The sequence below is a fragment of the Branchiostoma floridae genome, chromosome 19, assembly GCF_000003815.2.
Source record: "Branchiostoma floridae strain S238N-H82 chromosome 19, Bfl_VNyyK, whole genome shotgun sequence".
Lineage (NCBI taxonomy): Eukaryota > Metazoa > Chordata > Leptocardii > Amphioxiformes > Branchiostomatidae > Branchiostoma > Branchiostoma floridae.
The window spans coordinates 13,990,543-14,004,765 of record NC_049997.1 but is presented as its reverse complement, the minus strand read 5'-3'; the positions used below and the strand labels follow the sequence as shown (position 1 = coordinate 14,004,765).

General features: G+C 40.1%; 1 protein-coding gene across 1 annotated transcript in view; it reads left to right on the top strand.

The window, feature by feature from the left end:
- LOC118406508 overlaps positions 1–14,223 on the top strand; it is a 126,476-nt gene that overhangs the window by 90,714 nt on the left and 21,539 nt on the right. Inside the window, exons 102-122 of the mRNA XM_035806569.1 lie at positions 309–426; positions 1,404–1,576; positions 2,240–2,399; positions 2,726–3,004; positions 3,627–3,758; positions 4,361–4,551; positions 4,984–5,185; positions 6,199–6,330; positions 6,849–7,001; positions 7,492–7,704; positions 7,840–7,933; positions 8,312–8,429; positions 8,876–9,021; positions 9,522–9,655; positions 10,262–10,372; positions 10,535–10,690; positions 11,402–11,671; positions 12,191–12,399; positions 12,704–12,863; positions 13,437–13,525; positions 14,024–14,217. Of these exons, the coding sequence (XP_035662462.1) occupies positions 309–426; positions 1,404–1,576; positions 2,240–2,399; positions 2,726–3,004; positions 3,627–3,758; positions 4,361–4,551; positions 4,984–5,185; positions 6,199–6,330; positions 6,849–7,001; positions 7,492–7,704; positions 7,840–7,933; positions 8,312–8,429; positions 8,876–9,021; positions 9,522–9,655; positions 10,262–10,372; positions 10,535–10,690; positions 11,402–11,671; positions 12,191–12,399; positions 12,704–12,863; positions 13,437–13,525; positions 14,024–14,217 (3,434 nt within the window). The remainder of the gene's footprint in view (positions 1–308; positions 427–1,403; positions 1,577–2,239; positions 2,400–2,725; positions 3,005–3,626; positions 3,759–4,360; positions 4,552–4,983; positions 5,186–6,198; positions 6,331–6,848; positions 7,002–7,491; positions 7,705–7,839; positions 7,934–8,311; positions 8,430–8,875; positions 9,022–9,521; positions 9,656–10,261; positions 10,373–10,534; positions 10,691–11,401; positions 11,672–12,190; positions 12,400–12,703; positions 12,864–13,436; positions 13,526–14,023; positions 14,218–14,223) is intronic.

The window sequence follows — 14,223 nt, the reverse complement described above, 5'->3', positions numbered from 1 at the left end:
TTTGTTACATCCCCTTTCTGTTTATTTTTTCTTGTACATTAAAATAGCTAATAGTATATCTTTCTAATAAAACTGTATGTGTTTTGAACATAACTCATGGCACTCATGGAGTCATGTCTGACTCTCTCAAATGATATGATTTGTATAATCAGGTCCAGGATCAGGTCTGGACCTGGACCTGGACCTGCTCCACTGGACCTCAACTGGAACTGTACTTGAATTTTCTGCAGCTGCATTGTGAAATTTACAGTATTTGTTCTGAAATCATGGTAACTTTCTGCTTATCATCATCTTTGCACAACTTGCAGACAACCCAAAACTCCCTGTCTTCAAGTTGGAGCTACCAGGATGAGGAGTCTGGACTGGACCACTACAAGTTAGCCATCTTTGAGACCTTCCATGGAACCAGGCAACAAATTGTGCCAAGTAAGACTGTCCTTTTTTTAATCTGTGTAATAATCCTGCAGAAAGGCATCTCTTTGATTGAATGTGGACCAGTTACTTTATTCCATGCTGATAGTTAATAAGTTTTCTTTGTGTATATCTGCATAGTTTATTGCAGTTTTTGTATTTGATCATGTGTAACGTTAGCATTTGTTGGTCATAATTATCTCCTAAAAACTAAAAATCATACAAAACTGAAGAAGGGAGAAGAAGCAGCCAGAATTTTGAAAAATTGATATCTCCATAAAAAGAGGAAAAAATTGTTTTTGGTCACTGTTTTTGTGTTGGTGTGTGTCAATAATTATTTGAATTTTGTAGAGTGACAGGATTTAAGGCAGAAGATGTAACTGGAAAAATGGGAAATTTAGCTTGACCTGGGTTCAGTAAAATGTATGGCCAGGAAAATTTATGGCCAGAAAAAATGTGTAGATAGAATCAGAGAGAAAGTCACAATGGTGAATAAAATAAGAACATTTCAGAGACTTATGATATTTTCTATTTCTTGTTCTTTGTTGTCTTGGATGATACATATAGTTTCAATTGTGACAAGATACTCTAACTAACACCCTCTGATAGGACTTCCCGTGGAGGTCCCGTGTCTGGGGAGAGCCATACCCCAGGCACGTTAAAGAATCCGCCACATGTGCGATGGTGTGGTGTGAGCGGTTAAAAACCTACAGTACCTTGGCCGCACCTGGGGCAATTACTGTCGTATTGAGGTCACCTGAGTGGCGCGGAATGGCAGCTCGCTCCAGACACTTGCGACAGTCATATTGAGGTCACCTGAGTGGCACCGAATGGCAGCTTGCTACAGACCCTTATGATTTAGCCCTGCCTATTGTAAGCTCCTCGCAATTCAGCCCCTGGCTGCAAAGAGTGAGTAGTCGGCCCACCCAATAACAATAATAACAGCAACAATGCTGTATGAATGATGAGACATTTCTGTAACCCTCAAACAGCTAATGATCCCTGGAAGCTGCTGTACCCGGCCTCCCTGTCCCGCCATACGGAGACAGGACTGAGTCTGTCTGCTGGAGCCATGTACCAGACCAGGGTCGGAGCTGTCAACAGAGCTACGCTGACTTCTGTCTACCAGACAGACGGTGATGTCATCGACCCATCACCTCCTGCGGTAAGATATCTTTCCATATTATGAAAAAAATGATGAAGTTGCAGTAGTACTCCCTGTGTCCAATGGACCCGGAGCTTGTTATACTGTAAATGCAGAAATGTTCGCGGTGGATTAATGTTCGCGGTTTTCGCGGCTGCCGCTTCACCGCGAATTTAAAACCACCGCGAATATTTTTCCATAACAGTAAGAGACTACAGTGCATGGTGCTACCGTGAAATTAAAACCACCGCGAAAAGTCCATTTTCCCGTTACCGCGAAATTAAATCCCCGCGAACTTAAATGCATTTACAGTAGTTTCTTCAAGCAAGAAGAAAGCTGCCAAAGTACTGCTATTTAATTGAAGGGTTTTCTGAGACATATACGTCTGAGGCAAGTAATATGACTGCCAAATGAAACTGATCATGGCCCATTTGGTAAGACTTGTATGATTTGCATGTAAACACCTTTGGAGTGGAAGCCTTTTAATATACTGTGGGTAACAAAGAATCCTGTTTTGGGCCCAGTAGTTGATCCTAGTACACTTTCCATCTGTAAATAATAAATAGCAATGGGCTAATGGGCAAGACAATACCGTCTATACTCAGCTATCACTTTTCTTTAACAGACAATTCTTTGTATTTAGGTTTATACATTGTGCACATGTGTTTCTCAAAATTTGAACAGATGCAGTACCTGCGTGTGGGAGTACTGGATGGCAGTGCAGAGGAGAAGATAGATGGTTTTGTGCGGCAGGCTGATCCTAATGGTATCCAGGCCTCCTGGTTAGCTGTGGATGGTGAGAGTGGGATACAGGACTACTGGGTCTGTGTTGGTACAAGTGCTGGTGAGTCTTCTATATGCTTCAACACTTTCTTTACACTTGAATATAGTAAAACCAATTGATTCACTCACTACCAGGGCTGTCTCGAGCTTAACATTTTTTCTCATTGTAAGCCCATTTTGCTGATTTTCCTGGCAAAATATGTCATTTTGAGCTTATAAAAGTACATTTTCAACAAGTTTCGCGTCCTTTTTGGGACGGTTGGAGTGAAATTATTTTCCGTCCCAACGAGCAAATTTCTGTCCTGACGAGAGCCCTGCTTGCTACACAATAGCTATATGTGCTACACAATGCCATATGTCACAACTATTTCATTTTTTCCTTACCAGGTGCTGACAACCTTCTACCATTCACCAATATGGGCTCCGAGCGTGCAGGGTACATCAATGGCCTCACCCTCCCTCTCACGGACTGGAACACCAACGTTCCGGTCTATTACGTCACCGCCAAGGCACGGAACGGCGCCGGTTCTTTCTCCACAACGATCACGTCCTCGCCAATATTTGTCGTAGACGAGGACAGGGCAGGTTATGTTACAGATGGCCCAGAGGAGAACACTGACCTCGACTATCAGAGGACCAAAAATATCCTCACTGGACACTTTGCAGGTGAATATATGTTGATAAGGGTATGTTATAAGTACTGTCCTTGGTGCTGAAATGTCTGAAGCGGTTGTGCCTTGATGAAATGTCATGTGGATCACTGGAAATCCCAATTACATGATGACAGGAAGGTGTGGAATTTAGCATAACTAATAAAACAGTGATTCATAGTACATGTAGCTGGAGATTTGATAGTTTGTTTTACAATAAAACAGTTTGTCTTGTATTTGATACCTTGCTCTTTAATGTTGGTTGATTTTGATGGATGTTTTCTAAAAGGTAGCTCATGCAAATAACAAAGATCTGTGTGTCATATTATCTTTTTCTTATTATATTGTCTTGCTTGCAACTCTTTCCCTAGTAGCTACACAGAAATGTAATGTTTGTTTTAACTCTTTAAAGTGCTGTCCTTTGTTCTAAAGCTACTGTAAATGTCATATAAAAAGGCTATGAAAATATTTCTGAAAAACTGAAGAAGGTTGATCAATAAAATGGTAGCATATTCATCTGATGTAACAAATTATGTAATATCTTGATAAGAATTAAGATTAGTTGAATTAGTTTGAAAACAATGTTACAGATTAGGACAACTTAACATACATGTTGATATATGTTTCATATGTTTTAGGTTTTGAGAGCCAGTTGAATGGTATAGCTCACTACCTGTGGGCTGTGGGTACCTCCAGTGGTGAGGACGATGTTCAACCCTTCCTGTCTGCTGGGATCATTCTTAAACCTGAGGACCAAGTCAGGGGTGGAGGTCAGTCTATTCATTTGATAGACAAAAGGAATGATGACTTAAAAGAATAAGAAAATGAAAAAAAAAACATTGGGAGCCGATAGCATCTTCTTTCCTCAAATATGCTTATGACCAATGCCTGCACTGGAAAAGTCATGATCAAATAGGATATCCATTTTGGAAATATTGCTGCAGTACCATAGCAATCCAGTAACAGCTTCTCAAGCTACAATGTATGCTGTCCACTAACAATTAAGCTTGTATTGCAAGCAAACCCCACCCGCAAACAGCACCAAAAACATGATCTTATTGGCAAATTTATTTTTTTGGACTAAGAATTCATTTGGATTGTAAAATATACAATACACGTAGGTCACAGGCAGTGATTGCTGATGTATAGACATAACCTTGTATTAGTACATTGAATACAATCAATTGATAAATACAGTCTAAGATAGCAAATATCATCTAAGATACTCAGATTTATCTGGCAGTCCAATCATATTGATATAGGACAGCATAGCTAACAAAGCATAGATTTAGGATAGAGAGAGACAATTTTTAACCAATTAAGATAGATGTTTAGCTCATGTTTCTCATTGAATTTTGTTCTTTCACTCAAGGATTGGGAGGCAGTGGCAAAGCAAGAGCCATCCTGTCCTTGGATTGCGGAGTGACGTACTACCTGACAGTCCGTGCCATCACTGGGTTTGGGAACATCCTGGAGTCCTACTCAGATGGAATCCTCATCGACTGCACTCCTCCAACTGTGGACATCACCAGTGTTGGGATTGTGCCTGTTGGTGAAGATGCGGTATGTTGATGATACCCCATTCCAAGCATGTTTTATGCATAGTTTGTAGTCTATTACAACATGTTATCAAATTTGTTTCAAAATGTTATTTTTCTTAACCCCTGTTTACATCTTCAAGGTTCACTATTTTGCAATGTCATGTCCTTTAAGTTTATTTTCACTAACAATGGAACCATGGATTATGACAACATCTATCAAGAAATAGGAGACAAAGGTATATTTGTAGAGCAGACTAGTTCTTAAGCTAACCAACATCTTTTACATAGCAGTCACCCCAAGTAACACCATTGGGATATCCATGTATTTCTTGTTGAAAATTTCCATTTAGTCTGTCACACAGGTTTCACATTGGGGCTTTTTCAGTGAGTCTAAGATGATAAGGATATTATATCCCAAATGTTTATTGTTCCTTGTTGTTAATTTTTCTTACAGAGCTTGGCACCTGGTACAAACCGTTACCAGCTGACGTCAGGTTTCATCAGTGCAGCCTTTGATGTCACCGATGACGACTGTCCGGTCAGTTCCGGCTGGTACCAGTTTGGTACAACACCCTACGGCAGCGACACCCTGGCAGCGACACCCTTCAACCATGCTTATCGAAGTAACAAAGCTGGTGTTAGACCTGCAGCTCCAGGTAGGTTTTATCAACCACGTTTGTTTTTGTATAGAAGGCTTATAAAATTAACCCTTGTCCTGATGTGGTTTTTTTTTGCCGATTCAACCCCACTAAGCTGGTAATTAATCCGATCAGTAAAACTTGGCCTATTCTGTGCTACTGCTGCAGATTTACATGTACTTCCCCAGTCAATGTGGTTTGCTGTAATATACCACATTTCAGTGAGAAATGACCCTCGCCCATAATGATACTTCAAGCATTATATATATATATATATTATGTCCAACCCGTATATATGGGCTCAACATGTCAAGGGTTTTAAAAATCATTAGTGTTTGATATCCGGTATTCCAGTGCTTGGGGGGAGGCAGCTTGTTCAAAGGACCTTTCTCAAGGATAGTTTGCTCTGCCCAAAACATGAGCTATAGTAAGCTGCATTGCATTATCTATCATGAAAAATGATTTACAATTTTCCCCCATTTGAATAGAAAAGTTTTATAGTCCTCTCCTTGGTTCTGAAACATAAGGAGCTGTTGTGTTTGAATGGAAAGTTTTACGTTTTACCTATGATTTGATATATTCCAACAATTTTGTCCACAGATTTCAGTCTAGAAAATTTTTGATATGAATATGCCCCCACCCTTTTTCATAGGAAAGTTTTTTAAGGGTTTCTGAAATTGCTGAAGCAAATTTAAGATTTCAATTTTTACCTTACCACAAAACCAAGCTGATGATTTTTTCATATTTAAGCTAACAATGCCTTAGCTAGCAGGTAAGGCATTGTTAGGAATACCGTTGCTCTTTTGCTTACTCCTTTTGTGGAGGCCTTGTGGAAAAACATATTGCAAGAAGCTCACCTTCATGAGAGTTCTCTATAGAAATACCAATCTAGCTGAGAAGGACTGGCGTGGCCGCCCATAGTAGTGCATGGACTTACCTCATCCCACCCGGGGGTCAACAGATGATGATTAAGATGATGATTGTTAGGAATGCAGTGTTCAGCTATTACTTTAATAATCATTTCTCCCCAGGTATCCCCAACATCCTGACTGTGTATGGCAGTAACGTGGCTGGACTGACCAACCGTGCCCAGAGTGGCAGTGTGGTAATAGACAACACCCCTCCTGTGGTCGGCACTGTGAACTGTCCATCCTACATGTCTGGTGAGCTCTAGGACTTTACACATCATTACCATTTAGCCACACAATGTTGACCAATAAGGAGCCCCTATTTGAAATTGATTAAGAGGCCTTGATGTCATTGGTCAGCTTTGCTCACTCAGTAGTTTTAGGAACCAACCAGGCCTTATGTCACCATTTGCAGCTAAAGGCTATCATTACACCTTGGTTATCCTGATTTCACCCAAAAGTCAATACTGCGAAGCCAAGAACTATGTGTCAACTACATTGTATGGATTTCACCTATCATATTGGAAGAAATGGTGCCACAATTGATGGACAGCCACTCATACTAGAGTATGGCAAGTCTACCGGTACTGGTGCCACAGTTGATCACTATAGAAATATGGGACCACCCTACACAATCACATTCAATTTTTAAAAAATCTAGTCATCATGTACGTTTTACCACAGATCTAAATATCTACGCGTCCCCCAAATTATTTGGTTCTTTATACAGCTTGGCCTTTTTTCAATTGACGTGATGTACAATTGTGTTTCAGCTGCAACTGAGCTCCAGTGCAGCTGGGAGTTCTTCCTGGAGTCAGAGAGTAACATTGTGAGCTACGACTTCAAGATTGGGACCAAGCAGGGTCTGGACGACACTTTTGCTGCAGTGTCCCTGGATGGGTACAGATCTGAGTACAGAGCTACAGGTGAGGAAAAGTGTTTGTGAAACAATACGTCAGTGGTTCTTTATGTCTGTATCTGAAGAAAAATGTTATCTCGGATTATTTCGTGAAGTTGCATGATGACCAAAATCGGCAGGGAGATTTTATGAGTTAATCTAGATATAACATTGCATTCTGTATATTGCGTGAAATGGGTCTATACAGGGTGGTGTGTTATGCCAAAGGAAGGTCATACAGGCTATATACATGTGTAGATACAGATACAGAAGCCGTCCAAGGAAGACAATGAAATGTGCATTGGGAATAATTAAAATGTCTGAATATTGCTATACTTATTATATATGTATTTCTTATAGATAAAGCTATTGTCCTACATGTATATGCCTTCTTAATCATAAATAGCCCTCAGAAATAATATTTTGTGCCATCTCAAATGCAGTGTGTTATTTTGTATTGCCTTCAATGAGATTAATTCACTTGTAATATCATGATTTTATGACTTCCTTTTCTACAGGTCTAACTCTACAGGACCAGAGATATTACTTTGCTACAGTGACAGCCTATAACAGTGTGGGTCTGAAGACTGACGCCTACTCTGGCAGCATCATCATAGATGCAACACCACCAGTCAGTGGAGTTGTAGTGGAAGTGTCTGGTCTCAACACCTTCAACTACAGTACTGGGAATGTAGTCTACAACCCTGTGTCTGAATGTACTACTGAAGAAGGTAATGAATATCAGTTCAATTTAAATGTCATATGTCACACTGTTATCACCAATTATAGTAAAGATACATGTAAGCTTATACAGTGCGATGCAAGACTGCAGTCATTTACAGAGCTCCTGTTTTTATCCTTTACAGAATGTGCGGCCCTTGATGCTACCTGCCAACAGTCCACCACACAAGTGACTGCTGCCTGGACTCCCTTCAGTGATCCAGACTCTTCCATTGACAAGTAGGGACAACAGTCATTCCTTGGTGACCTCTAAATGACATATTTATCATTCCTTTAGTGCCCTTTTTTTAATATTCCCTGGTGCAAAGTACACAAATGTAAGGGCATGAAATTTTTTTTCCTGGACTCCAGCATTGTTGTTCTTTTAGTCTCTCCCCAAAGGTACGCTTCCACCAACTTCGGGGAGCGACTTAAAGCACAACAAGGCTAAACTCCAGGCTAGTGCTTTTTAGCTGTGAAACATACAACATGTATGTGTGTTGTCTGCAGATCAGATGCATATGCTGTAGACACTATGCTAGGGAGGGGCAGCAATTTTTCTATGTATATTTGAGTCACTGTTACTCTTACAATATATATGCTATGACCCTTGTGCAGGTATGAGTATGCTGTAGGCACCACCCCAGGAGGGGGTCAGCTGAGGGAGTACACAGAAGTACCCAGTGGGGTGTCCTCTCTCACTGTCATGGGACTGGACCTGGCACAGGTTCAACAGGTAGGGCTCACATTATGATACTGTTAGTCTTGATTTTTTAACGGTAGCATGATTTAGCAACTTAAGCATTCACTATTCAACCATTAGAGTTTCATCATCGAATTTATGTAATAACTGTGCTGAGGCCTAAAATCAAATGCCATGAGCATTTGATGGAATACCTTTTCCCCAGATAACATTACTGACTGAGGTGCATTTTCGTTACAGTTTTTTGAAAGACCATCCTGCACTTCACTTTGTCAGTAAATGTGGACAATCCACTTGAAATATATCAAAATGAAAGAGAATTCATCAGATGTAGTAGTTTCAAGTTTTGAGATGCTATTTTTGCTAAACCTCTTTGACTGTTTTATTCTAGATAAAAGACAAGAAAACACATTTTGAAGTTGTTCACATAACAACAATGATATTTGAGAATGTTGATGTTAGTTTTGTTTTGTTTTCAGGTCTTTGTGTCTATCAAGGCCTACAACTTGGCCGGCCTGACCACAGTTGCCATCTCCAATGGTGTTTATGTCAGTCTGTTCAGTGCTGGCCTCCCACCCATGCGCCCAGCAGAGGTGTTCGATGGACCTGTAGCTGGGAAAGATCTGTAAGTACTTCATGGAACTGACAGTAGACATGCTTGGCTAATGTTAACAAACTTTCTGGGAGAACACATTGTTTAAGTAGTGGAATGTGTTGCTTTTTCTGGCAAAGTTGCCCATTGGTCAGTAATGACCATTGTAAAATCCGAGTTAATATTAGCCCTACAGCTTTGGCTATGGCTAAACAGTCCTAGATCAGAATGACAGTCTCTGACACATCAGACACATCTGCAAGCTGACTCAGGTCTGTTGTGAAGCTCTTTTCTCAGGATTCTTTTTCCATGTGTATCAGTTTGGCCTCTCCTGATTTTAGGCACCTGTACAGTGTCATCTTTATATCTTAATGCCTTGAGTCAAAAGATACAGATATATATACTTCTCTTGTTGCAACATTGATGTAAATTGAAACAAATTATGTCTAGCAATATGTGATCATATTTCATATCACAGTGTTAATCATGTTGCAAACAGTCTGTAACATTGCTTGTTACTTTGTCGGCTACAGTGACTATCAGACATCCCTAGATGAGCTCCAGGCCAGTTGGGACTTCAGTGGAGACCCCTGTCCTATTGTACAGTATGAGTGGTCCATCAGGAGAGTGGACGAAACGCTCATCCAAGATTTCACTGACACAAAAGGTGAGAAATGAACTATACTTCTTACAAGTTCAAAGACAAGTCAATGACTACAACTGGATAAGATTCAGAGATTACAACTGTGGATGTTTTGAGTGACATCCATCACTTTTCTTAGCATCACTAGAATGAGCTGGCACCCTGAGTCAATACCAGTGCATGAGATGTGAGTGAGAGAGCAAAGTGACTTCGTCCGGTTCCACCTTTTTTTTTCTATTTACCTCTCATGCACTAGACTAAGTATTGACTTAGTCTGCCAGTTCATTCTAGTTACATACATAAGCTGTAGGATCAGTGATTTGTTGATCCACTATGTCTTGGGCTTATTATAGAAAGATAGGACCCATCCCTCTCTTTCTATTGCCTTGAAGCTCCCCAACAATATCAGGTACTCATTTGTACACCTTGGGGGAGGAAGGAAAGTTATTTTGAGTTCCTTTCCCAAGGGCACAAAGTGTAGTCTGTAATGCCAGGAATTGACCCCCTCACCTCATGATCACAATCTCATTTTGTTAGCACTATAGCCTAGCCAATGATTTTATAACCCCGATACGTTGTAAATGGTCACCAAAACATTATCCATTGTGATATATTTTGTACCTTACACAGTGAGAACTGAAAGTTCGAGAGATGGTCTGGAGATGACGGATGGGGAAACCTACTACAGTGTGGTGAGAGCCACCAACGTGCTGGGTAACACATGGACTGTACGGTCAGATGGTAGGTTTACATGCCTGTTACTCCATTGAATTTCTAGCTCTTTACTCAAGCTGATTATGTTTGTGTATTTGTATCATAAAAGATTTTCTTAAGTCAACTTACATATGTACCTTAAAGTTTGTACAGTGTCATGTATCTCTTATGTTTTCCGTACGCTTCCAGGTATCATGGTACAGAGAGAGCCTCTTGTTCCCGGCGTCACCAGGGATGGTAAGATCATTGGATACGATCTTACCTATCAGGCGTCTGTCACTGATATCTGTGCCAACTGGGACAACTTTGGTGCCAGCACTACCGCTGTCAACAGTGATCCCTCAGGTGGGCATTTTCACAAGCAGCATTTTGAATATATCTGTCCTTAGTGCTGAACCTTAAGTAGTTATTAGACTCGGATGAATTCTGTTGTAAATTTCAGCAAATTCAGTCAACGTGGGTAGGTCAGAGCAAGGTAAATGACATCATAGGAGCTTTCTATTGAAAAAAAACAATTTGATTTTTGTTGGAGACAGACTGTCATATCTGAACACAATATTCGGTGTAGTTTATAAAATCCTTAAACTGAAATGTTGCAAATTTATGACTGTGCACATGTACCAGGTGGCATTAATTATAGAAGATTATGTGTTAAGCCTTACAACATCTTTTATAGTTATCTTACTCATGAGCTTTCTACACAACTAACAGTTTACTAACTCTAGTTCACCTTTATCCGCGGGGTAACCTATATCCATCATTTTGAAAACCAGGTATTTGGGGTTATCAAGTTGACTGAGTGGTTTCAAACTGCAAATTTCAATCTAAAACCACCTTCCATCAACTTGACATCCCAATTGCCATTTTTTTAGTGTAACAGATATAGGTTACTCCACAGATAAAAGTGAACCTGCATTACGGGTGTTTTTAATTATATTTAGGAGGATACCACTATCATAGCTTTTGTATTTCAACTTAAAATGTTACATCTATGTCAATATTACTTCCATCCCTAACCACTAACTACATGAATCTTGTTTGCCCTTGTTTCCCCAGGTAACCCACAAGTAGAGCTGCCAGAGGAGCACCGTGCTATTGACTATTACGTCGTCTCCGTGGGAACGGACCGGTCATCTTCCAGAACTCGCGACAACATCGTCGCTCCAACCAACGTAGGTCTGAACAAGACTGTCTGTTTCTACCACCTGAACCTGGACCCAGGAGACTCGTACTACTACGTGAATGTGCAGGCGTTCGGGAAAAACTTCGCTCCTGCTGAAGCAACATCCAATGGAATCCGGGTTGGCTATGATAGCGGAGTTATAGGTACGTTTCTATTAGGCTTATGTTTTTTTGTTCACTAATTTTTTTGTTTAGATAAGTTAAATCCAGCATAATTAAAACCACAATGTTAACTAACAAAACTAATAGCTTTTAAAATGTACAATTCAAAGAAGGGTACAAGCAATTTTGATTATGATATTGTAAATAACAAGACCAAAAGAAAAGATGCAGTGAATTAAAATACCAATTTGTGACTGACTGTCATGCAATGACAATTATTTATCGAGTCAAGATAATCTCTTGACACAAGGAAAATCAGTCACTAATCATTGTATAGTACATAGAATACTAAATACTAATACATTCTAAATACCAAATTCTTTTTACTGTACAACTCAAGTCTTTGTCAACAATTTTTTGTGTTGAGAATTGTAGTTAAGGAGTCTTCTTCTTTTCTTGGGTTGTGCCGTCACAGATGAACTTCCAAACTAAGTGCATGATTGTGTATCCTTTGTGGGGATAAGTATGAGAATTAAATGTCCCCAACTTATATCCTTACAGCTGGAAACATCACTGTGTCCCCCTTCATCAACTCCAACAACTCTGTGCTGGTGCTGTGGGAGGGGTTCCAGTCCAAACCCAACGTGTTCCCCACCTTCACCTCCGTGCTGGCCATGAGGATGTTCATGATCGGCATCGGCCGTAGAACGGGCGTGCAGAAACGATCAACAGCACACGAGGATGCAGAGGATCTCAACTGTAAAGACATGGTAAGAGCTCCACATTCTAACTACTACTGTGTCTTTTATCATTGTTGAGATCGTAAAAAACAGCTGTTCTGGGTACCCCATATGGCACCTTGGGACTGCTGTCATTGCGTGTTTGCTGTGCACTATTGACGCCGTCAAAACGTGCTGTGTGGCACGCTCACAGACCTGTACCACCAGATCTAACTGGTTAACCTCATGAAAACCCAACCAACACCATTCCATTCCATAGCAAAATTAAAACATTCTTGTGAGTACAGTTGCTGAGTCACATATTTGAACAAATGAAATGTTGTGATTTTCTCAGATTGATGAGAACAGTGAGGTGTATCAGACAATGCTCCCTGAGATCTTCACCGTGCTGCCGTGGACCATGATAGAGAAAGACACGTTCTACAAGGCACAAAACCTGACCTTTGAACATGACGGGGACTACTTTGTGGTGGTGGTGGGAGTGGATGAAGCTGGTAAGAGTCAATCATTCTGTATATCAATCGTAAAGTGTGATTTATGTTTTTTGGGATTTGAGGTTACAAATTTCAAGGCTATCAGCTAATTTGTCTGTCTGTAAACTTTTAGAGTCTGCTAATAGATTCTGATAATTTCAGAATGATGTGATTATGTATCAAATCAATTGCTTAGGAAACATTTGACTGGCATTATAAGTAGCACCATTGTTTAAAAAGGTATTTACTGGTTTCCAAGCGAATGTATCTGCTAGTAGATCTAGTGTACAGTGAATTCTATGTTTTTGCAGGGACATAATTTTGTGGTACCAGGGGATAGAAGATTTTCATAATGTTTAAAGTTCACAAGTTTGTTACAATAGTGTCAGTAACTCTTACAGTAGTAGATTGTAAATGCATATTTTCGGAGTCATGAATTAATGTTGGAGGGGTCACCTAAAAAGATTTTAAAAATCACCATTAAGATATTAAGATTTACTGTATCTTTCATCTGTACCACTGATTTTCCAAGTCTGTTTTAAACCTACCGACAGAATCATTTTGCAACCAATGACAGTTTCGTTGCACTTCCAGGTGAGTGTGAAAAGACTATGGACTATTTTGAGGTTGACCTGACTGACCCTGTAGAGGGATACCTGAGGGTGGGCCCACTGCTTGGACAGGTAAGAAATACATTTTGTACATGTCATGTACAGTGACTGCACTTTTGCCCCTTTGCACAATCAACATAGCCTGGGCACCATTTGATTTCTACCGGGGCTCCTTGCACTCATGAGTGCAAGAAGCCCTGGTAGAAATCAAATGGTACCCAGGCTACAATCAACAAGCTTTGGCCGTATTTGTTAATCAGTAGAAAGTCACTGAATTTAAGAATCTGTACAGAAGTAACATTGATGACATTAAGGGAATTGGTGAGTGTCTAATTTAGCAGTGCTGACAGCTCTAGCTCCATGTGAATGACAACTGGAAATTGCTTGATATCATCCTCCCTAATAATCATGGCAATTTCTTGCTTTTCAATATCAAATACAAATGCACAGTTTCATATAAAGTAACATTGCTTAAAAGCCATTAAATCTTAATTTTTGAGAATTAAGCCATCCAAATTATTTTGCAAAACTGCAACACTAAATTCCTCTTATTTTTTTTTTTTTTTTCAGGAAATGGTGTACTCCAGAACTGATGAAAAGATTGACGTGTTCTGGGGCAACTACTCGGACCCAGAGAGCGACATCGACCACTACGAGGTGGGCCTGTTCAAGGCTGCGTCCTGTGCTGAGGAAGATGAAGCTAACCTGGCTGTAGAAGTTGATTGGATCATAGTAAACAACACCTACAGATCCTACACACTTATGCCACT